At 41.8% G+C, this 21,769-nt stretch overlaps 2 protein-coding genes across 9 annotated transcripts in view; one reads left to right on the plus strand and one right to left on the minus strand.

The window, feature by feature from the left end:
• rimbp2b (RIMS binding protein 2b) overlaps positions 1–2,825 on the plus strand; it is a 92,266-nt gene extending 89,441 nt beyond the window's left edge. For 6 of the 8 annotated variants that reach the window (XM_079353823.1, XM_079353828.1, XM_079353830.1 and 3 more), the window contains one exon: positions 488–2,825. In XM_079353823.1, the coding sequence (XP_079209949.1) occupies positions 488–661 (174 nt within the window). In that variant the 3' untranslated portion in view covers positions 662–2,825. The remainder of the gene's footprint in view (positions 1–487) is intronic. The other 2 variants (XR_013779958.1, XM_079353833.1) reach the window with 2 other exon arrangements.
• On the minus strand, positions 2,735–11,275 carry piwil1 (piwi-like RNA-mediated gene silencing 1). The gene is made up of 21 exons (XM_079353954.1): positions 10,984–11,275; positions 10,376–10,468; positions 9,767–9,869; positions 9,359–9,487; positions 9,041–9,255; positions 8,740–8,861; positions 8,476–8,556; positions 8,060–8,257; positions 7,871–7,979; positions 7,519–7,645; positions 7,231–7,348; positions 6,724–6,838; positions 6,455–6,642; positions 6,115–6,187; positions 5,586–5,786; positions 4,875–4,978; positions 4,661–4,731; positions 4,403–4,556; positions 4,179–4,304; positions 3,583–3,730; positions 2,735–3,424 (listed from the first exon to the last, which is right to left on the minus strand). Exons 2-21 carry the CDS (start codon positions 10,442–10,444, stop codon positions 3,308–3,310), a joined length of 2,568 nt encoding a protein of 855 aa, XP_079210080.1. The 5' UTR covers positions 10,445–10,468; positions 10,984–11,275; the 3' UTR covers positions 2,735–3,307.
• Positions 11,276–21,769: the final 10,494 nt, after the last annotated feature.

Raw genomic sequence — 21,769 nt, forward strand, 5'->3', positions numbered from 1 at the left:
GAAATATAAAGAAGCCTTTTAGCTCATGATTACAGAAAAGGAGTAGTGACTGGTAGTTTCTCTGTAACCCAGTTGTACCAGTTCATCCATATCCAGTTTATATGAGAGAAAGGAATGTGGTTGTGGTATAAATTCGTCCCGAAGCAAATGTATCTGTTGATGTGAGAGAAACTGCCCCCCACCCCTCGCCTTTGAAACTGTTGTCACCTTTCATTGATGTGGAAGTGAATTGATGTCACACTTTAATTCTGTGTCGTTGTAGCTTATTCATAGCAGCTTGTAAAAAAAAAAAAAAAGTCTACATGATAGGGGGGAGGGGGCTTTCTATGCACAGGACAACATCCAGGGAGGTAGAGTTCAGATCTATTCAGATCTGGCCCTACAGAGACAGAAAGGACTAAAGGAGAAGGAGGGGAGGAATGACTGAGGTGTGAGAGACGGCTGGCTTTTTAACACCCTCAACTGTCCCCTACGGGTCTCCCATTAGGTTCCATTGGAAAAATCGTCTCCGCCCAGAAGAGCAACCTCTCCCACAGTGCGTCCACACATCCCTGGCTCAGGCCCTGCCACCTTGGGGCCCGGCAGCCCCATCAGGGTCCCACTGGACATGTACTCCTCCAAACAGAGGAAGGGACTGCTCTGCAAGGGAGGAAACTATTGAAAAGACTGGGCGCTGTAAAAATAATTATCCAGTGTCATTCAACAAAGTGACAAAAAGAGAAAAGAAATTCTAACACAGAGGACAGGTGGCATTTATTCTTGTACATCTGTTGTATACTAGAGTATTTGTATTTTGTTAACAGTATCAACAGCATATTTTCAATTACACATTTCATATTATTATCCTGAGACCTAATGTTGTCAGCAGATGAGCATCTTACCTCCAGGTCTCTTGGCTGATGAAGTTCGGCTGTAGTCAAAGACAGGGCTCACGGCATTCTCCTTTTTGCAGTTGCTTAATACACCACACGAGTCTGACCAGTGTCTCTGTGACACTCAGAATGTCTTTCAAATACTGAGGGCTCAATTTAACCTTGGAGTCCATTTAGTAACGGAAGAAAGAGACAGGCGCGGAGGGCTTCGACTTGATCTGTGAGCTTGATAGATTCATTTGTTTTTGGCGAGGTTTGCATGCTTTACTTCAGCACATTCCCTCCTGAGAACGTGCAAAATGGAACTCGGTGCATGCAGTACTTTCATACTGGCTCGCTGTGCAGTAAACTGTGACAAATCAGAAGAATCAACTCCTACTCATCTGCCCTATTTTAACAACTGTGAGAGAGCCAAGTGTTACCCCTCGTACATGTCAGACGCCTCTGAAACAAGCACATGCTGCACCTACTACAGGGTCTCTGCAGTCAAATCAGCCTGAATGGAAACGCCTCGTAGATCCAACCTCCATGTTTTTGCCTTACTATCGCACAATGGTTAGTACTTTGTCCAGTAGAGCGTGCAGTTTCATGCTTGTTATTCTTTTGTTGTGTTCATAAAAAACAAGAGGTGTTGGCAGACGTTTGTGACGCGAGTTATGCAGGGTACTGCGTTACTCCAGATCAGAGCATTACATAAGACCGTCCAGCAACCGTCATCAAAAGTAACGCCCTAAAAAAGACATTATTTTTTGTATCTTAGAAGAGAAAGGGGAAAAAAAAAATTAAAGGCTTGATTTTTTTTTGTTTCACTGTTTCTGCTGCCGCACTGATGCACATCTGATTTAAAGTGACTACTCTCCTGAGGAAAAAAAACAAAAAAAAAAACAATCAGCTTCTGTGGTAGATACATCAGCAACTGGAGTTCCTCCTGTTGAGCTGCGTCTGATTCATAACATGCAACACTGACGGCTTCACTAGAACTAGAAAGGTTAATAACGGTTTCCACAGAAACAAACAGTGAGACACAAGGCTACCTCTACGCTGCCCCCTACCTGTCAGACCCGAAATCTAGAAATCAAACACGTTGATTCAAGCCAATCTGTCAGTGATGCCTGTTCGGTGTGTCCCGTGTGATGTTGGTGCAGGATTCAAAGTACTGTATATCGATATATCTATACATCTACACCTTAATGTAGAGTAGTGAATGTAAGATGAATTGAAAGCCAATGTATTTTCAAAGCTGTCCAAAAGGATTGTGCAGATGTTCGTCCATGTGCGTGAAATGAAACGGTCCACCTTTCTTTCCTCCCATCATCCATTTCATCCTCATGTTAATACAAACTAAAAATCTAGCCTATTTTTTCTACACGAGTTGAACTGAAACTGCCAAAAAACAGAATGTATGCAAAACATTCTGAGATACTTTCTGTACAATTGTCGGCCGACAGCCATGCAAACCTGCGATAAACCGATGTACATCATCTCCTCTTTCTGGACCATGTCTTCAGACATCGCTTCCATTCATTTTGAGTGACTGTTGCTCTTTTTGTACTTTGTCCATTTCTAAAATTGTTTTTAAATGTTTGTACTTGATTTTCAAACTGCCTTTTTTGTACATTTAACTTTATAATCAAACAGTGCAAGCTTTCCCCATGGTGTCTTGAAGACCATATTGTTTCAAAGTCTGCAGTTGTGTGCTAGCTTTATGATAAGAATTATCAAGCCTATATTGATGGTTAAAAAAAACAATTATTGTGTGAGTGTGCATGTGCAATCTTTTCTAAAAAAAAAAAAAAGAGAAATCTAAATAAATTTGATATTTTGTAATGTTTGACGTGTGATTGAATTCACAAACCCACGAATGTGGTACAACAAAGGTTTTATTTCAACTATGTGCATCGCAGCAACGGCAGGATCTTTAACCCTGACCGTCATGAGCTTCATGAACAAAAATGTCAAACATCTTTTACTCCTCGCTGTGGAGGACACAAACCGAAGTCTGTAAAGTGAGAGGGTCACTTGTACAATCAAAACGTGCCTTTTTTGCATTTAAAACCAACTCAAATAACTTGTTGGTTCAAAGTTACACATGAAAACATTTAGTGTTTAATCTCTCATTTCAGCATTGATTAACTCAGATCAAGACATTTAACTCTGAACATCCTCGTCCAGTCGACCCTGAAAACTAAATCTCTTACCTAAAAGCGAACAGGGTTCAAATGGTTTTTTTCCCCCCTTAAATTCAAACTGCGTACCTTCATACGCAGACGTGATGCTAGATACAAACTAACTCTTAGCGTAGACAAAACAACCTGTATACATTCAAACTGAGAAAAGCTTTCACAACAAAGGTTTACATAGCAGGTACGTACATCCATACAGTTCTTTACAAGGTGAAGTGACGAGTCAGAGCGCGACAGGTCGTCTGTCCGTCCTTACAGGTAGAAGAGCAGGTCCTCCAGTTTCGAATTGGGCTCTTTGTGGATGCTCTGACCTACGAGGAACGCCAACTTGTGGGCGTACTGGCAAGGAGCGGGCACTCTGATGATCCCCTTCAGAACAAAGTATTTTAGAACGATTCTTATTGGACCAAGAGAAGTGGACTCGTCAGTTAATCTTCAAATCAAAACACATTTTCAGCACAGTTCCAGTTAACCAATTTTCAAAGAGCCCAGATGTGGAGGACCGCAACCTTCTAGTGCCAACCTACCTGCCAGTTGTAATACATGTGGCACAGCTTGTAGGTGAGCCTCTGCATGTGATCGGGCTTCAGTCCACTGGTGTCATACACCACGTTGTAGTGGGTCGGGGAGACGCTTCCGCTGCGGACAGCCTGGCTCACGATGTAAAAGTCATACCTGGACGACGAGTCAAAGTTCATACAGTAGAGTCAAATCGACAGCTTCTCCATTCTCTCATGTCACGTTACCAAGTCAAAATCATTAACGCAAGAACTGATGCAAAGTGTTTCACAGAATAAGAGGTAATGCACAAATCAATGTAGTCAAAAAAATGTTTACCCAGAACAGTTGATGTAAAAGTTATTGGCCTGTCAAAGCAACTTTGAGGACCCATTTAAAAGGATGTGAACTGAGTTAATCTGAGGTCCTACAGCAGGAAGTTTAACAGAGATGATCATTATGTGTTTGAAAATAAAAGTTCAAAATCCTTCTGATACTTCAGAGACCCAGTCCAGTAGCTGAATAAAAGTCAGGAAAGAAAACATTCTTCCAGCTTGTATCATGGATCTATCATGTCCCAACTTCTGAATAAATACATGAACGGAAGGAGTCCTAAAACACGCACCACTCCGGGCGGGTGACCTCGGAGTCGACCACGGTGCCTGGGGGAGGGTTGTCCACCTTGCCGTTCGCGTAGGCAAAGAACCGCGTGCAGATGCGCTTCTTCACCACCACCACACTCAGCTTGGGCCTACGACGAGCAGAGAGAGAGGAAGAGGCGGAGTCAGACACTCAATCAGCTCCTGCTCTGCACAGAGGTTGATCGGCCGCACTGACGGAGGGACTCACACGTAGTCGTGTCCTATGGACTTGATGGACTCCAGGATCTGTTCGACCTCGTAGTTGACCACACTGTGAAGCTGGCCGTCTCCCACTCCATCTCTGTACACAATGATGCGTGAAGGCAGGCAGTTGTTGAACTTCAGGTAGTCTTTCAGGGCACCTGGAAAAATAAAAAGTCATGACAGTTATTGCTGCTAGAGTTTGGGAGAATTAGAAGGTGTTCAATCAAAATTGTGTAGCATAAATCAAAAGAGAGCGACTTGCCAGATAAGGCCATCTTCAGTCCATCCATGATTTCTTGACCTCTGTGCTGCAACACACACTTTGAGTACCACCTTCACAGAGACGCACAAAAAAAAAAAAAAAAGAAAAAAAGAAAAGAAAAGAAAACTTCAATTCAGTGCTCCAGCACAACAAATAAAATGTCAGGTCACAAAATGTTCCGACACAGCTTCCGGTCTCTGCTGTGGAAACTCACCGGGTCATGCCGTTGTTCAGGCTCGCCACCAGAGCTCCAATGGAGCGTTTCCCCGCAGAAATGTCGTGGTAGCAGTCGATGCCCACGATCATCAGCTGCTTGAGCTGCACAAGTCACGGGGACAAGGTAGTGAACCAGGGTGGATTTCAGTTCAGACACAAACACATCCACCTCCCTCTTCATCAACCTGTTTTTTTTGCATGCATGCATCCTCATCAAAGCCTCAGTCATGCTTAGTCAGCATCTTTCAGTCTGTTATGTCCAACAGACTCAGGGTGAAAGCTCTGGTGTAGTTTACTTTAATACTTGTGACTGTTCATTTTACATTCTTTTTCTTCTCAGCTCGTCACTGCAGTCAGTGACAAGCTGTCATTGACACCTTTCAATTCAGATTTCATTTTATTGTTAACTTCTTTTAGATCCGTTTGTTCTTTTGTGAAGAACTTCAGGCTTCGTGTTTTTATGTATGAAAGGAGCAATATACAGCGTTTTAAGCCATTTAGATGAATCAATAGAAACTTCAGTCTGTTTAGCTGTGAAGCTGCCACTTTCAGACCCCACAACTGGCTCATCTTTTTAAAAAAAAAAAATCTTTTTAAAAACTAATCTTTCTCCATCAGCTTCTAAAGGTCATCTTAAAGTTTTTTTCTTTTTTTTTATAACACATCTCATCGTTAATGTACTAATGATGTAACGTGAAACAGAACTTACAGGGATTTCCACAGTCCACAGCTCTCCTCCCATCTTGCACACCATCTGCAGTGCGATCTTGGTGGCCACAGTCTTGAGCATCTGAGGCTTGCTGATGGTACGAGAAACCACACACTGGCTGGGAACGGGACACTCCACACAAAGATACTTCTTGACACTGTCGTACTTGTCCTTCCTGTTGCTGGGCAGGACCACCACAACCTAACCCAAAAAAAACAAACAAAAAAAAAAAAAAACAGACAACTTCATGTCAAATCTGTGATTCAGAAACACTCAAACAATACTAAACCTGTTGTCATGGTTAAAACGCAGGCATTCAAGTGCCACCTTAGTGAACAAGAGAGGTTACAGCTAAAGTAACTCTGTGAACACATGACATCAGCCTCGCCGTATCCTGCGGGGGTTTGGAGCGTTGGTTGAGCACGTCCTCACAAACGAAATCTGTTCATTTTACTTCCCTTACATTCTCACACAAACACGGATAACCTGCACGAGTATAATCTATGCTTGTGTGTGTGTGTGTGCTAACCATCTGTGTTTCTGGTCCAACATTCTGCTGTAGGGCTCTGAGCAGAGACTCCTGATAGTCCTCGTACTCCACCCTGAATAAAAAGACCGTGAACAATAATTCAGTGTCAAAACCATCATCAGCCAATCAGAGTTCAACATTGTGGATCCACTTTAGCCAATAACCCAACCCATCTAACCTCCAAAAGTAAACTGTAAATATTGGTTGTAGACGGCAAGTCGTGAATCGTTTGTGAGAAAAAATGAAAAGGATTCAGGAGTGGATATTAACGTAAACGCCATCAAATCCAATCCCCTCCTCCTGACACCGAACACCAGACCTGCTGAAGGCTCAAACTCACATGACCGCTCTGTCCATGCGGATGCCGAGTGGACTTGCGACACTGCCGAGGGTCTGCAGGAGGGACTGGGCCTCGCTGCTGTTCCGGCGCGTGCAGAACATCAGCCAGTTCTTTAATAGAGGAGCGCTGATCAAATTCAGCCCACGCATCTCTCGGGACCAGTCGGCACCTTGTGGGTTGTAGTCATACTAGGGGAGACAAATTCGGTTGACCTCTCAGTTAATTCACTCAAAAGAGAGCACATGTACGTGACCACGAGCGCGTTATACCGATCTTTGTCCCTGGTAAAGCCTCTCTGCCGGGAGGATTCTGCCAGTCAGGTGAAGGAGCGCTTTATCAAAGTTCAGTCCCCACTTATCCAACTCCGCCTGTGCGTCAGCGTTCCTATAAAATGACATCAAAGATTTAAAATCAAAACAAGTTACACTGCCTCCAGATGTTGACAAGAAAAAAAAAAAAAAGTTCAATAATTAAAAAAGGCATTTTTGAGGTGAAATGGCTGAGAGCCATCATGATTAATAATAAACTATAGACAACTTTTGATAAACAGAGTGAGGGGGTTCAACATTCATTTTTAACCAACTACATTTGCAATGTTCAAAACTTCTCCGCTGTCAAAAAGAGAACGAGTTTAAAAGGCATTAAACTGTGTTGAGCGTCACCACTCTGCCCATGATGTTCAGTTAAGCACCAGCGGTCGCTTGCAGCATATTTTTTTGACTCCCATTTTAACCTTTAGACCAAAAGAGAGGCGATCCCACTCAGGCTTCACCTACTTCTGAATGTTTGAGACAAATCTGTTGAGGCGTCCCTCCCTCTGCTCGGGAGACAGTCTGGTGTGATCGTTCAGGTCCTTCATGATGCGAAAGTCAGCTCGCATCTTGTCCGTCAAACCTGTCAAACACAACGTTCAACCGGGATCTGTGAAAAGGCGCACCTAACTTACACGTCAGTTTAGTTACTGCAGCGGAAATGCGAGCTCTTAAGACATCTGATGTCAAGTCGCCTGGCATGTCTCAATGTTCACTGTGGATAAAGAGTCAACATGAGATCGAGTTCGTCACCTGTTAGGTAGCACAGCTCAGGGACGAGCATGGCGGGGCCAGGAGGAGGACCTCCAGAGGGACCCATCTTCTTCACATGGCTGATCAGCAGCACCTGGTTCCCATCTTTGATATCCAGGCTGTATTGCTTAAAACAGAAAAGTAGAAACCGAGGATGTTGGTAAATGGGATTTCTTTTTTCAGTGCGTTGCTGAGCTCCCTTTTACATTCAGACGACACAGCTGGTCCATACAGTGTCAGAAGGTTTACTCTTACAAAGTGAGTGGGTGGAGTAATTTGTGTTTGCCTCATTGAAATAAAAAGTTCCCTCAGACTTGTGTCGGTGTGCGACCATTGAAGGCGTGACACCTACAGCCTTGTAATAGTTCTTGAAGGAAATTTCCGTGTCGCCCTTCTTGAAAGTGTTGTTGGGAGTGTGATCCCATGCAATATCATCAATCCTGTAGGTCTTGTTGTTGTACCTAAGAAAACGAGCAAAAGATCAGGAGAAGTCCAGACACTCGTACGTCGCACAGTGTGTGTGTGAGAGATATGAGCGTACTTAGTGAGGACAATGAGTCCAACGAGCTCCTTGGCACAAATTTCCGGGAAGCGTTGGTTTCCACACTGCTGCCTCAAGTTGTACATGAAGTCCAGGACGGTCTCGCTGCGCAGCACCTTGTGGCTCACGTCGGTGCACAGCATGATGGACTTCTCGTAATTCAGAATGGTGGTGGTGTAGCCTGGCCAGATGGTCAGCCTGCGACAAAAAGAGCGCGGCTCACTGCCCGCTCACCAACACAAACCTGACACTTTCTTTCCGTCATTACACTTCTCTCGTTGACACTTGAAGACAACTATTCTAAGACTACTAACTCATCTATCAGTATTTTTTTTTTTTTTTTTTTTGAAGATTTGCAGTTTAGTTTGTGGATGAGAATTGGGAAAAGATCGAAGGGGCTGGACAAATGAATGAACCTGTGCTGTGGTATGTTGAGAGGATCATTGGGGTTGTAGTAGTTGCGTCCAATCTGCTGCATGTTGAGAATCCTCAAGATCCTAGAAAGAGAGAGAGAGAGGGGGCAAAAAAAAAAAAAAAAAAAAAAAAAAAAAAAAAAAGATTAGAAGCATCTGTATTCAAGTGAATGAATGATTCCAGTTTAAACGTTCAACAACCATCCCCTCCAACACACGCCTCGCAGCCTTCCGATTATTTAACTTGTATTGTAACTTCATGTTCACCTTCTGAATATGATGTTGTAAAACTGAATGCACACAGGAGATGTGGGCGGCAGCTCATTCGTCAAGGTGACCGTTATCTGGACCGTCTCTCCGTTCCTCGTCTCACTGTGGAGCACAGTTTCCTAAACACAACGGTAGACAGAGCTGTGAACGTTAGGAGGCCGAACCAAAACTGACCGAAGCAAAACGACGTTTAACAGACAAAACTCTGCCTTCCCGTGAGGATCAAACGACACATTCAAATCAAATTCTAAGGAGAGAAAAATTTGATCGTGCACGATCTCTGTTATTTCATTTGGACCTTGCTGTGCAATTGGTGCGGCAGAAACAGCAGAGCCCCGTCAAAGCTCCGCGCTGAGCCAAGAACTTCGTCATGCTGGTAGAGGAGAGCAGATCTCAGGCGACGGGACTCCATCGGTGGTTTGTAGTCCACATGGTACTGATACAGGACCCACTGAGGACGGGACAGGATGCGAAAGAAGTTCGCCGACAGCTGAATCGAGCGACCGGATGTTCCTAACCAAAAAACAAAACAAAAAATCTTCAGGGAGTAATTTATACTCTCTGAGTCCACATGCGATCAACGTGTCAGTGTACACCAGTCTGAAGGAAAACGGACCCATCTTTGATTCTTTGACATGCTCCATGGCCTGCCTGGTATTAATCCCTGCATCGCTAAAATCCCGACGGCGCCCGCCTCTTTCTCCAAGCTTCACCTGCTGAAATCCAGCAGAAATCTGCATAACAGCTGAAGAAGAAAAATCCATAGATTTTTAGTGCAAATGTGTTTACATCAGGATCAGGCACTGATAAAAACATCACCTTAGTACAGCTGACCCCATCAAAGGGAAATGTAAGTCCTTTGTATCTCCTGGTTTGAATGTTTAGTTTCACCACTGGAAGGTTTTCTGTCTGTCATGTCACGCTAAGGTTGTCTTGAAAACAGCTGAAGACTAATCAGGATCAGACGATACAAACACGTTTCCACTATTATGAGGTATAACAAAAACTGTCTGTTTGATCCAACCTTCTGCAGAAAAGGCTCCAGTGGCCCCCTTCTGCCTTCCTCTACCGACCAGCTCTCCCTCAGCAGGTTGGGCAGGTGCTGGTGCCGGCTCTCGAGCCTGACTCTTCAGGTGGGGGGAAAAATAAATAAATTTAAAAAAATAAATAATAAGTTGGAGATGTGTTAGCAGAAGGTTGAAGGAAAAAGTCATTCGATATCCAAGTGAGAATCCTTCATGTTGAACAACTGTGAGCATCGCTGCTAATTAACTGGAAACGAAGTTGAGCTGGCATTATGTCCTGCATCTAAAGTCACTGTGGGATCATCCAAACACTACATGAGTCAGGGAAAACCTTTAACTTTAGGATAGGTTTCAAGGAAAACACTGACAGGGAACATTTTCCCCATTTACTTACATTTACATTTAAGGTTCACTAATTAACAGACAACTTTAGATGATCAATTAACAGATAATCTATCACAATGAAATTAAGTCCTAAAACTCTCATCCAGCCATTACATCACCATCAGTCAGATATTACAGACTTTATATATTTCTTCTAACACGTCATCAATAAGTTGCTTGGAGGTTACACGTGACAGACATGTCTCAGATGAGTCTGCTCTTACCGCTCCGGGTGCTGCAGTCTCCTGACCACGTGCTCTGCCTCTTGACCTCGCGCGTGCCCGACCAGTCATTTTTCACAGCGTCAATTTTTAACGCTGTTAAACAAACATTTTCCCTTAAGTTTAAACGTGTTAAAAAAAATTTAGCAACGCAATTATTTAGAAATACAATTCAACCAACCTTATCATGTAACACAGATCATGAAATAAAGCTAAAGCGCACACTTAAAACATTTATATTAGAGAGTATCTTTCGATCGTTTCTTACAAAACAGCTTCAGGTCACTAAAATAACTTGAAGCATATCTCATGCATGAAAGACGAATAGATAAAGCTTAACCTTTCTGTATCAGGCAAGATGGCGCCGCCATCATGTTAGCTTACAGGCTAACTAAAGTTACTGAGATCAATTATTGATGTTTAAAATATAAGATTGTGTTCGTAAGTGTTAATTTAACATTAACTTTTAACTTCTGAGCAGATGTTACCGAAATGTTTTGAGCTTATTATCAGATAAGGCTTCTGCGAAAAGTAATAACTTCGATTAAACCGAATCTAAGGGGGGAAAAATGTGAAGATGAATGTAATTATGAACAAATGTGAGCACTTACTTAAAGAAATGTTCTTTGATCCTAAAGTGTCTGCTGCTGGGTTGAAGTTCAGCACAGGTGTGTCCACGATGGAGAGGACGAAAAAAGTCACCGCTAATTAATTATAGGCCTCTTCACTTTTAAAATTAATACACTATAATTGTTTAAATCAGCCCCTTACCAGCTTTACATAACTGGTATCAATTCCTAATAGAGTATTTGTTCGGAATTAATCTTGTAAATGTATCTCTTAAGGGTTGTTAAGATACTACATCAGCCTAAAGCCTAGAAACTACTTTTCACAGCGCAGTGATATCTTTGAACAAGCGCTGTAGTGAGTGCACTGAGCATTTAGGGTGCGATCTTAATTACCACCACTAGATGGCAGCAAAGTCACAACAGTAAATGTCCACATCGGCTGTCTGGATCCCTGTAAACTGAGCGCTTGGTTACTTCGTATCTTAATCTTCACATAAATCAGCAACAGACTGGCAATCTCCCGATAGAGTTTATAGACAAGAGCTCAGTATGAACCACAATAATAATAGTCAATAGGCAGAAAAGTAATCGAAAATATCACTATGATTCACTGTTGGCTTGTTGTACAAAAACCGGTAAGTAGGCTACATTTATAGTCTCCATTAGTTGTGAAATGAACTCTGGGATAATAAATGTGCAATATATACAACAAAGAAGTCTAGGTATGATTTAAACAGTCTAAGTAACCTATGGGGTCGATGCTGAAGATATAAGAGCGTCCGTTGGGGCTAAAGAAAGACTCTCATGGGTTCAGGTTAAGGTTTACAAGACCTTATGGAGGCCAAGAAATTTTCCATTTTCTTTGTCATATAGCCTATGACAATGATGAAAAGCAATGATTAAAGAATTCTTCAGAATGGTTTTACAAAGATAAAAAAAAAACCCTCTTATGCACTCCTTTTAAGAACTACATGATCACACGCTATTATTTCTTTCCCAAACTTTTCCTCTTCCCTCATCCTACCATTTGAAGCAGAACTTGGCACCTCAGAGGGCTTTTTTTTTTTTTTGGGGGGGGGGGGGGGGGGGGGAGAGATGTACGCAAGTCTTTCATGTCTGAGATCTAAGAGTGATTACAGATTCAGACCTGAGGGACCAGTCTGCAAGGACCTGCTTCAGTCACTGTTTACCTGCTGGAAGAGGACTGAGGAGAGATGAAGAAGAAGGTAGGGACATCAGTGTCATCTAGCCTGATCGTGGGTAAAAAAAGGAAAGTCACTCTCAGAGAAAACACAAGACACAGGTGTACAGGTGTCTATGAGCATATGAACTGCATGCATGCAATGCAACGTTACTCCTACATTTACGTTGTCAAAATGCTGAACAGCAATATAACATAAACTGTCGAGATTTGTAAAAGCTTTGATAAAAAAATGAAAAGTTGACTTCAAAGGCTGAGCTATCTGTTAAAAAACAACAAAGCGAAAAGAAAAGAGGAAAAATGAAAGAAGAAAGAGGAAAACATGGCAATGCAGAGGGCTTCAGGCTGAGCGGTGTGAAGCTGAGAAAGGTGCACCCTGCCGGGGACGTTGATGAATGCGCTTCAGGCTTCAAGCTTGCCCTGCAGCCCCCAGCAGTGTGTATTCCACGCTGACGCTAATCATGCTCTGTGAGATACTACGGCCCCGAAGCTGATGAAAGGAAACAAGCATCACAGTCAGTATATCAAACTGCAAATTCATAAAATACATTATTGTCATTTCAACGGAGCACACCACCTCATCGACCTGGGGAAAATGTTTTGGTTATTAAACAATAATGCAACCTTACTTTCTGTTTGAAATATAAAAATAAAAAAAAATGTCAGAGAAAGCTTTTAGTGCCATATAAATCCCTGTGCTCTCATTTAGCTTGAACTCCTGGTTCCAAAACTAGAACAAGAGGGGATTGTGAATAATAAGGATGTACTCCGCTATGATATCAGTAAGCGGGTTAGCAAAATTAGATTATTCTCTCTCCTGCCGTGGAACTTAATCTGCTCTGCATCAGTGTGTTCTCCCTTAAAAAGAAGCAGGCACTGCCACACACACACACACACACACACACACACACACACACATACACACACAATATCACCATGGGTTTCTGAGCAAATTCAGAATAAGCCGTCAAACCGAGCATACAGTATTTTAAAAAGAAACTGGGGTTCTATTTATATCGAAGACAGAAAACACCAGTGTCTTTGTTTTGTGACAGTACACAGTCGGTATTGTCGAAATCATTGAGGTTCACTCCTCCCACTCTCCCAATGATCTTTTCCAAGCAGAGTCTGAAAGAGATGGGTTTCTACCCCAAAACATCTAAGATTATTTGTCATTTAGATTAAACCATTTTCTTCCCTTAATTAAGATTAATAAGCCATAAATCGTGCTCTTATCTACGTAAATGCGAAGGTAAAACAGCTGCCCCTTATTTCAGAGAAACAGAATAACAGACACATTTCCTGCAGCATTTCAGAGGCATCTCGTCATATTTGTTAGTGACAGCATAACCCTCTTTATTGGCCCTCATAACCTGTCTGATAACTTGCATTGACATCCTATGTTTGGTTTTCAAAAGTTTATGTCAAATATCTGTATCTGTTTTATTGTATCTTATTGCAAATAAAGCTGCTGTGGTGCAAGACCAACTCCAGAATGGCCTGACTGTAAAGTCACATCAATCAATTTAGAGATTTGTAAGCCTCTTACTAACAATGTTACATTAATGTTCAGATGCAATGTTACTTGCGTAAGGATCTTTTACTTTGCGTGGATTTTGGCGCCCCCCTTAGACCAAGCTTCTTTATTCTTCTATATGTGTTCTGATCTTTTATTTTGCGTGGATTTTGGCGCCCCCCTTTAGACCAAGCTTCTTTATTCTTCTAACTGTGTTCTGAACATGCTTGACTTGCGTTCTCTAGCAAAAAAAGATCTTGCTTTTAGCTGTCAAACACATAATGTCAGTCACTCACTGTGATTCTTTTCTCTTGAAAATATAAAACCCTTTTCAGTCTGACACTCCTCGCAGCAGATGTTAAATGTTATTTTTAAGCATTTTATTCTTCTAAAATCTGTGTTTATTTCCCTCACCCTGCTTTGTGTCTCAATTGAACACTTCACTCACTGACAAATAAGCTAGCATGTGTGTTATATATACATTGCATACAGCATTATCTTTAAATGTAAAACAGCCCTGTAGTTACATCATCAGCTTGAGAGTGTGGAGAATAATGTGGGCTGAACTTTAGCACTGTAGCGTGATGTTGATCTGGTTCCAATAATTGTTTTGTTTTTTCATAATCTTTTGTTTTTCCGTTGGGTATCTAAGAATGGAGAGATAAAACAAAGTTTGTGTCAGAATGACCTGAAACATGGGAACAGACTAAAGTTGGGAACAGACTAAAGTTTTTCTCTTTGTCAATAGTTTGTATCAGACTCATCAACATTGTCACATATGATTCCGTCTTTGTACGCCATGTCTTTTAACGTCTAACACTTTCTTGTGAACCAGACTATGCAAACATCCCTTAAAAAAAACTTCACAATGGTCTGAAATGCTAAAAAAGAAAGCACACACCTTGATAATTCGGATACATCCTGCAGGCCCTGGGTGCCAAGGACGTATCCCATTCAGGTTCCATTTGTTTGGCAAATACCACTTCCTGTTCATTTGATAACAAAGAGTCTGGCTGGCGGTTTCGACTTACTAGAGATTATGTAAACAGATACAGGAACTCATGGAAGAATACGATTTAATTCAAGAGGCATGGATTTGTCTGCGGAATAAAAGAAGGTTTGAGGTCAAAGAACTGCCAATCATGTTTTTGTCTCGGAGAAGTAATGGCAGCATTTGAGTGTTGATTGAAAGACTTTAAGACATTTGTGCATATGTTCGGTGTGTTCAAACATCTTTCTTCTTTAGTAGAAGCAGGGGGTAAAGACAGCAGGACGAGGAGGCTCGTGCTGACCATAGCAGAGTTTTTTGCGGAGGCAGAGCCCCCTCGGAGCCAGCCACAGTGAGGATGCCATGTGATCTCTGCAAAGTCAACAAGGGCTGGTCCACAGCTGGGCGGCACGAGAACAGAGAGTAGACACGTAGCAACACCCTCCTGCTGGGAGCAGCCGAGGAGACGCAGGACTCACAGCCCGCATCTGAATCTACTGTAGATGTCTCCGAGCAGACAGCGGGGAGGAATCTTCCCTAATTCAGCCCTTATCATTTCAGTTGTGATTCTTATTTATAACTGTTATTTTAGTTTACATGACTGGATACTAACCCTAAGACTCCTGCTTTTTTTCATTCCTTAACAATAAATATCTCCGCCAAATACAAACACTCACAATCCATCTCCTGTGTGCCCGATAGCCACTGCACAACAGGAGAGCTGTGATTTAATTTCCACAAAAGATTAAGTTGCCTTCTGCATCGCTGAAACTTTCAGGGGGTTTAAAGTTGAAATCTCGGCGGTTTTGCCTCTCTTTGTCCGCGGCGTTGGTTTGAACAAAGGTGCAGTGAAGCATCTGCAGCAAAGGATCTAATAAGCACATTGTGGGAATAAAGCAGAGGGGAGTGAGCATCAAAGGCAGCCAGGCACAGCATGACTGGCATCAGTCTGAACTCCCAACCTAGGACACTCAGCATGCTCCTCAGCAATCACCCCCTTTAGACCAGTCCTGGGCAGTAATTAAAACCATCGTTCCCACTGCTTCAGTATCTCATTAGCCACAGGACCCCAGGCTTTCATCCTTCCTTGTCCAAAAATATCACAACTCCACACCAGCAAAGATGAGTCCCACATAAGCAAGAACCCACGTCTGTGACATCTCTGAGATGGAGTATTATCCAACTATCAACCAACTCCAAAGAACAGTGGGATATCACAAAAGCCTGCCTCTTCATGTCCACAGTAATTAATATTGCACCTAACAGGGACGATCTGGAGGGAAACCGTCACCCTGCTGTTGTTTGATTAAATCTACCTGTGCGGGAAACAAAGAGAGAAAACAGAAATGAAAGAGCCACCAAAATGTAGCAATGACACATTTGCTCCACAGGGAACAAGGCCAAAAAGGAATCTTTGTATGATTTTGTTGAAGCTCCAAACATCAACCAGTCTTTGCAACTAAAACCCATTAAAAAAAAGAGGACAAGCTGATACATTTGAAGCTCCTACGCTTTCACTATCAAAGGGAGGATTTGAAGTGGGCGAGTATTGGTTGCAGTGGTCAGATTTAGTACTTTGGCTGTAGATAAAAAGAAACTCTTCTTCCCATGTTTAATTCAGTATGAGCCATGACTAACTCATGTAATATATGGGCCTCTGAAGCCTTCTTCGCTCTGCTTTGTGTACTGTGGACTGAAATGAATGTGTCATTGTATTTTGACGCACCTCTGCACAGAGAAGCCGGTCAGAGAAAGACGACAAGACAGGTTGGGTTGGTAAATCCAAATTTCTTAGCATAGTAGCATTGCGGAGCTAAACTAAAACCTTAATCCACTGCATGTTATTAACCTACTTGGCATTACTGCCAGGCTGGTTTTGTGCTTTACAAATGACAGCATGAGAGCTAACTGAAAGACAGGATGTTAGCAAGAGCAGGATTGTGTTTGTCTTTTCAGGCCTCTCACTTTCAACAGCCCGTTCTTAGCTAAATCTAAAATAATGGCACACAAATGCTCTGTTGATAAAAGTGTGAACATCTTTGAAATGTTTAGATAAAAAAATCCAATATGTTGTGACCAACATTTAAAATAATATAACGATCCTCCAGTGATGAGTTGCAAAAAATGCCCCAAGCAAACAAAGAGGCATGACAAGTCTGTTCCTAAAGAGTGCTGCTACATCGCCCTCACAAACATACCAACCACTCCTCCTCATGCTGCACGAGTATGTGTTTAGTTGTGTGTGTGTGTGTGTGTGTGTGTGTGTGTTTTGAAAAGGAGTCTCCCTATTCTTTGACCATGAAAAAAAGCCTCTGATCTTTCAATGACACAAAGACTTGTGCAAGAAGAGGATGAGCTCTCAACCTTTGTCAACATCCAGCCTGACTCCCCGGCTCTCCTAATAACAGCGGCACATTGTTTATCCGAGTGTATGCTCAAAAACAAAAACAAGGTCCTGATGTCACAAAAACCATTACAGACCGTGGTCCTCATTTCCTCCTCTTTGCCATTATGGGTGTGTGTGGAAATTAAAACCCCACCACAAGCTGGTTCTCAGCCAAATTCAGCTAACTGACTCTCTCCCGCTCTGTTTCTTTGAGAAGCCTTTGATGTTAGCAGGGGGCTTTTGCACTCACAGTGATGGTAACGAATGATACTTTAAGCGATTCTTTTTTATCCGGCGAGCTTAATGAAAGATTAATGGGTTTGATATTTTCCCTTGTTTATATTTTATTCAAAAAGTAAGCCACAGTCCTTGGAACCTGTTAAAAGCTCCTTGGTAAGGATTTTTTGGATCAGTGAAAGTCATATGCACAATTGTTGGCTCTGAACACTATGAAATGTGTTAATTGTCTTCTTAGTAACATCATCTTTACATAGAGAGCTTTGACCTTGCCTAAATCTCTGTCTGATATGGATACAGAGTTCTGCTGCTGCGGCAGAGATACGTATGTTCATTTCCATATGTCCTAATTCAGCTCGCTGCAGACTCCCAATTTCACTCTTTTTCACTGTTCAAAGGATGAAATGCTTTAGACTCAGTGGATTTAGCGGTGACAGTCTATAGATTTTCCCTTCAGCTTGAGATATTGCTTGTTCAACAAAAAGGAAATGTCTGATCTGATGATAGAGAGGAAATGTTCAGATGAATGCCAATCAGAAAAGCCTGTTTTTTATAGCTCCAGACTTCTCAGAGGATCTTAAATCATGTCCTTCAATAATAGCTGACTGTTTATTGTTAATCAAGACTAGACATAAACAAAAAATATAGTTTCAGACTAAAGAACTATAAGTCGACTTATAACCAAACAAATAAACCCATGTCGCATACCAGGCTTGCATTGCAGAAACTATTCCCTGTAGTGATCCATTATTTAAATGGTTGAATAATTGTTTGCGACCTTAACTACACTTCTTCAGCACCAGAACATTTAAAGCTTGGAAAGAGATTTCTTTTTCTTTTTGATCTTGAATTTTTTCCCCTTATGGAAAGCATGAAGAGATCAAGATCAAAGCCTTCCACTAAATACTATTTCAAATCCCTGAATTTGACTGATCAAGCATTTTTGCTGCTTTTATTGGATGTATTCATGAGAGGGCTTTTCCATTGTGAATTATGGGGAGCTCATACAGAACTGCATAGTTATCTTTACTACATAAACATGAATGAAAGTGACTTTTTCCCCCGGATGATACTGAACTCTGTGAATGTGAACATTTCCACTCTGGAAGGTTTTAAATTCCATTTCTTTGCTTCTAAAAAAAGGAAACCTCTATGATTTTACACATTCAGTGCACAGTACAGTGCTCCCAAAAAATAATAAAAGCACCAGCTAATGCCTTAATAATGTTTGTCAGGGCCAAAGGAGGAATCAATCATGTGTTGTTACAGACTGACAGAGAGCTAGAGCCCACATCAGAGCAGTGTGATCAACAACATGTCAGACTTAAGCACAAGAGACAATTGTTTTTTGTTTGTTGATAGCAGTCAACATGCAAGTCCTTTAACCATGGCGGCAGTAGTTATCACTGTAACCATAAGTATGACCAAACCATTTTCACTAAAGCCAACCAAGAAGTGTTTTCCCCAATGATTCTTTGCAGAAGTTCTGACAACTTGATATACAAGTCTTTTTCAAACGTTTGTTTAAAGAACAAAGAACAAAGACTGTTCACATGAAAAACGTTTCCAATTTTCAAATGGCAATTTCATCCCTCAGTAAAAAGAGGCATCAGATCAGAAAATGTTGCCACGTGTTCTTCAAGAAGGCACACTCTGTCCGGTTTGTTTGTTTTTTTGGTTTCAGTTGGATTTCTTGTACCCAGCCTCGAAAAAATACTGGGAAATGTCCTGTTTGGATCTGTAGAAATCTTTCTGCAATTTCAAAAATGGGCCTGAAGATGTTCAAGTGAAATGAAGTCGACTATCGAATTGGATTATTGGAAATATACATAGACTAAAACATGGGTGCACCTCAGGGATGTCACCCATTGGTTTCTGCAGTTTAGTTTTGTAGCCCAACAATGGTGATTGTCATACTTAAATTGCTGTCTCAATCAATCTTTCAGTCAATCCAGTTACAGACAATGAGGTAGAGCTGAGACAGGCTTTAATCATTCTGACCACCAGCTGAAATGTGCACGCTTGCAATCTGATCAGCCGCGCCCCTATATGAACATCTTTTCATTTTTAAAACAATCTGATGAGTTATTAAAAAAAGCTAGTAAAGATATATGCTATTCAGTCCAATTTCATCTTATGATCCAGTCTGGGTTTTTTAAAATGGTATGTGACTTTCAGGACTTTGTTTTTGTTTTTAGGTATTAAGATCCACCTTTCCCAGCAGCAGAAGATTCACATCATGTAGAGATTGAAACTTCGACCCCTTCCGATTCTGTAAGGGAACATTTTTGATGCACATTATTGCCTCTTTATTAAAGTGCCCATGAAATAGAACTTCCTGAGTATCTGACTGCAGTCTTGACTTATTCTCTACTAAAAAAAGGATATAACCACAAGAAGACGGGACATGACATTGGGATTAATTTGATTGGATCATAGAAAGGTGGGAGGATCATAAGACTACATTTTTTAATTTGTCAAGACATGAGTGGATCCAGAGTGCAGGATACGGTGTCAGATACAAAGACAAAAATGTGTGTGGTGTGACAAAATGTTAAGAAAATACTCAAAAAAGAATCAGTTTTTAGAAGGAAGAGAGTGGCATCCAGCACAGTGAAATGTTACGATGGGAAAAACGTATCTCACCAATAAATGCTGATAACTAACTGTTTTATACTCGTAAACACTTGTGTATTTCTCGCTTAATGTTTGCACGCCAGAATTAAAATGGAGTGTGCAAACCAATAAATTGCTGTGACCGCTGGTTGTGACACATTAAGTAGAGTCTAAAATTTCCCTTGGAAGACAAGAAGAGTGGCATAGGTCCACATCAACACTCACAACCACTGTTTCCCGTGGTCTGGTGTTCCTGCTTTAATGTGTGCAGGATGAAGAAGTCTGGTGTAATCAGGAACCCTCGGGACCAGTAGAGGACATAGGGTTAGGGCTATATCCTATAGTCTGACTATCATAGACAGGAAGAAGAGAAGTGTTTGTTTGCGTTTGACTGGAGGGGGAAAAAAGAGACTGAGGGGAGAGTATTTAGGAGGAACAGTGTGTTTCTTAGTGTCAGGGCCTCCTCTGGCCCTGAGGCTGCAATCTCTTCACTTTCTCCCTCCAACTTTTTTGCTCTGTGATTTATCACTAACCTCTGTAATTACAGTGCCAACCACAGCAGACGTCAGGTTCAGATCGGGTTAAGCACAGGCATGCCCCATCACCTGAGAGCAGAGACTTGCCAGCTCTGTGCTGCAAAATACAGCTGCAATTTTCCCTTCAGCCTAATCTCCTTGACATTGGCTTTAGGAACATATTTGTGTGACAACAAGAAATCGCAGCGCCAGACATCAGTCAATTGTTTCCTATTATAAAATACAGTAAGGTTATGAAAAATGATGCCCAACAAGGGAATTAAATTAATTTCTGTTGATGGATTTTTGCTCTTATCAGTGAGCTCTAACTTAACTGTGGTCCACTGCTATAAAACACATTCACGATTAAAGCTTACTTGGCATTAGGTGTTACCTAAAGAGAAGTCTTTCACTGCCGCAATGTGATGGAAAATGATTAGCAGTTATTTGGACTATGTGACCTACAGTACTGATCAACCACCTGACCTGACACGTCCTTGGATACCAAACACCCACTCAGATCCCACAATAGAGAGGAAATATATGTGTTGCCATGTGTTTTTGAGAGAGAAGCTGTAGGATTTTCAGCGGCTTCTCTTCTGTCCACTGTATATGTATGAGGATGTCCATGACACCCCAGGCATTGTTAGTGGACAGAAAGCTCTCTTTGGCAGCCCCCTCTGTGAAGCAGCACGATAGAAAGTCAGAGGAAGAAAAGAAAGAGAGGAAGAAAGAGAAAATGTGCCACATGAGTGTGACATAGTACTGCCGGACTGATTTGCTCTCCATGACAACCGCACAGAGGCAGGCAAGGGGGGCCGGTGGACTCCATGGCTTTTCGGCCTAACACAATATGGAGAGGCACGGCTGACTTAACCTCAGTGACATCCCTGTTGTCAGCGGGTCAAATCCTTGAATATCAATGAACTGACTCAGTGCCCCTTGCAGTGGTCCTCAAAAGTGTCCGGCTCACATAAGAAGCTCTTGCTGTCCTCTCCGACCTCTTCTGACCTGCCTCCAGCCTCTCACTGCTTTCAGACCAGAAAAAAGGAACCCACAGGGTTAAACAACACTTAATCAGCGCGCATGCATTCCTGCTTCCAGTTTAAAGTCGACTCAGTCTGTTCGAGGAGGTATTCCTAACCAGAGGTACTTTACCCCAAGGCAATAACTATGCAAGAAAAGAGTGTGCTGTTCCTTAGCTAATGGGGAAAAAGAATTGAATCAGGATTTCAGGATTGTGAGTATGAGAGACAATAAAGTCCCAAATTACAAGCGTAATCTTTTAAACTAAAGCTATGCTTTCTAAAAATGACTGCATGAAAAGAGTAAAAATGTGAATATATTCGGGATCCAAAAAGAAAGGAGT

The sequence above is a fragment of the Symphodus melops genome, assembly GCF_947650265.1.
Source record: "Symphodus melops genome assembly, chromosome: 1".
Classification (NCBI taxonomy): Eukaryota; Metazoa; Chordata; class Actinopteri; order Labriformes; family Labridae; genus Symphodus; species Symphodus melops.

What these genes read in the sequence shown, in the direction of transcription:
- piwil1 (XM_079353954.1), bottom strand. Translation starts at nt 10,444, where the DNA reads ATGACTGGTCGGGCACGCGCGAGGTCAAGAGGCAGAGCACGTGGTCAG. An exon ending in GGACTCATTGTCCTCACTAA is followed by an intron (nt 7,980 to 8,059) that starts GTACGCTCATAT and finishes TCGTTTTCTTAG; the next exon opens with GTACAACAACAAGACCTACA. An exon ending in CTGAACAACGGCATGACCCG is followed by an intron (nt 4,732 to 4,874) that starts GTGAGTTTCCAC and finishes GTCTCTGTGAAG; the next exon opens with GTGGTACTCAAAGTGTGTGT.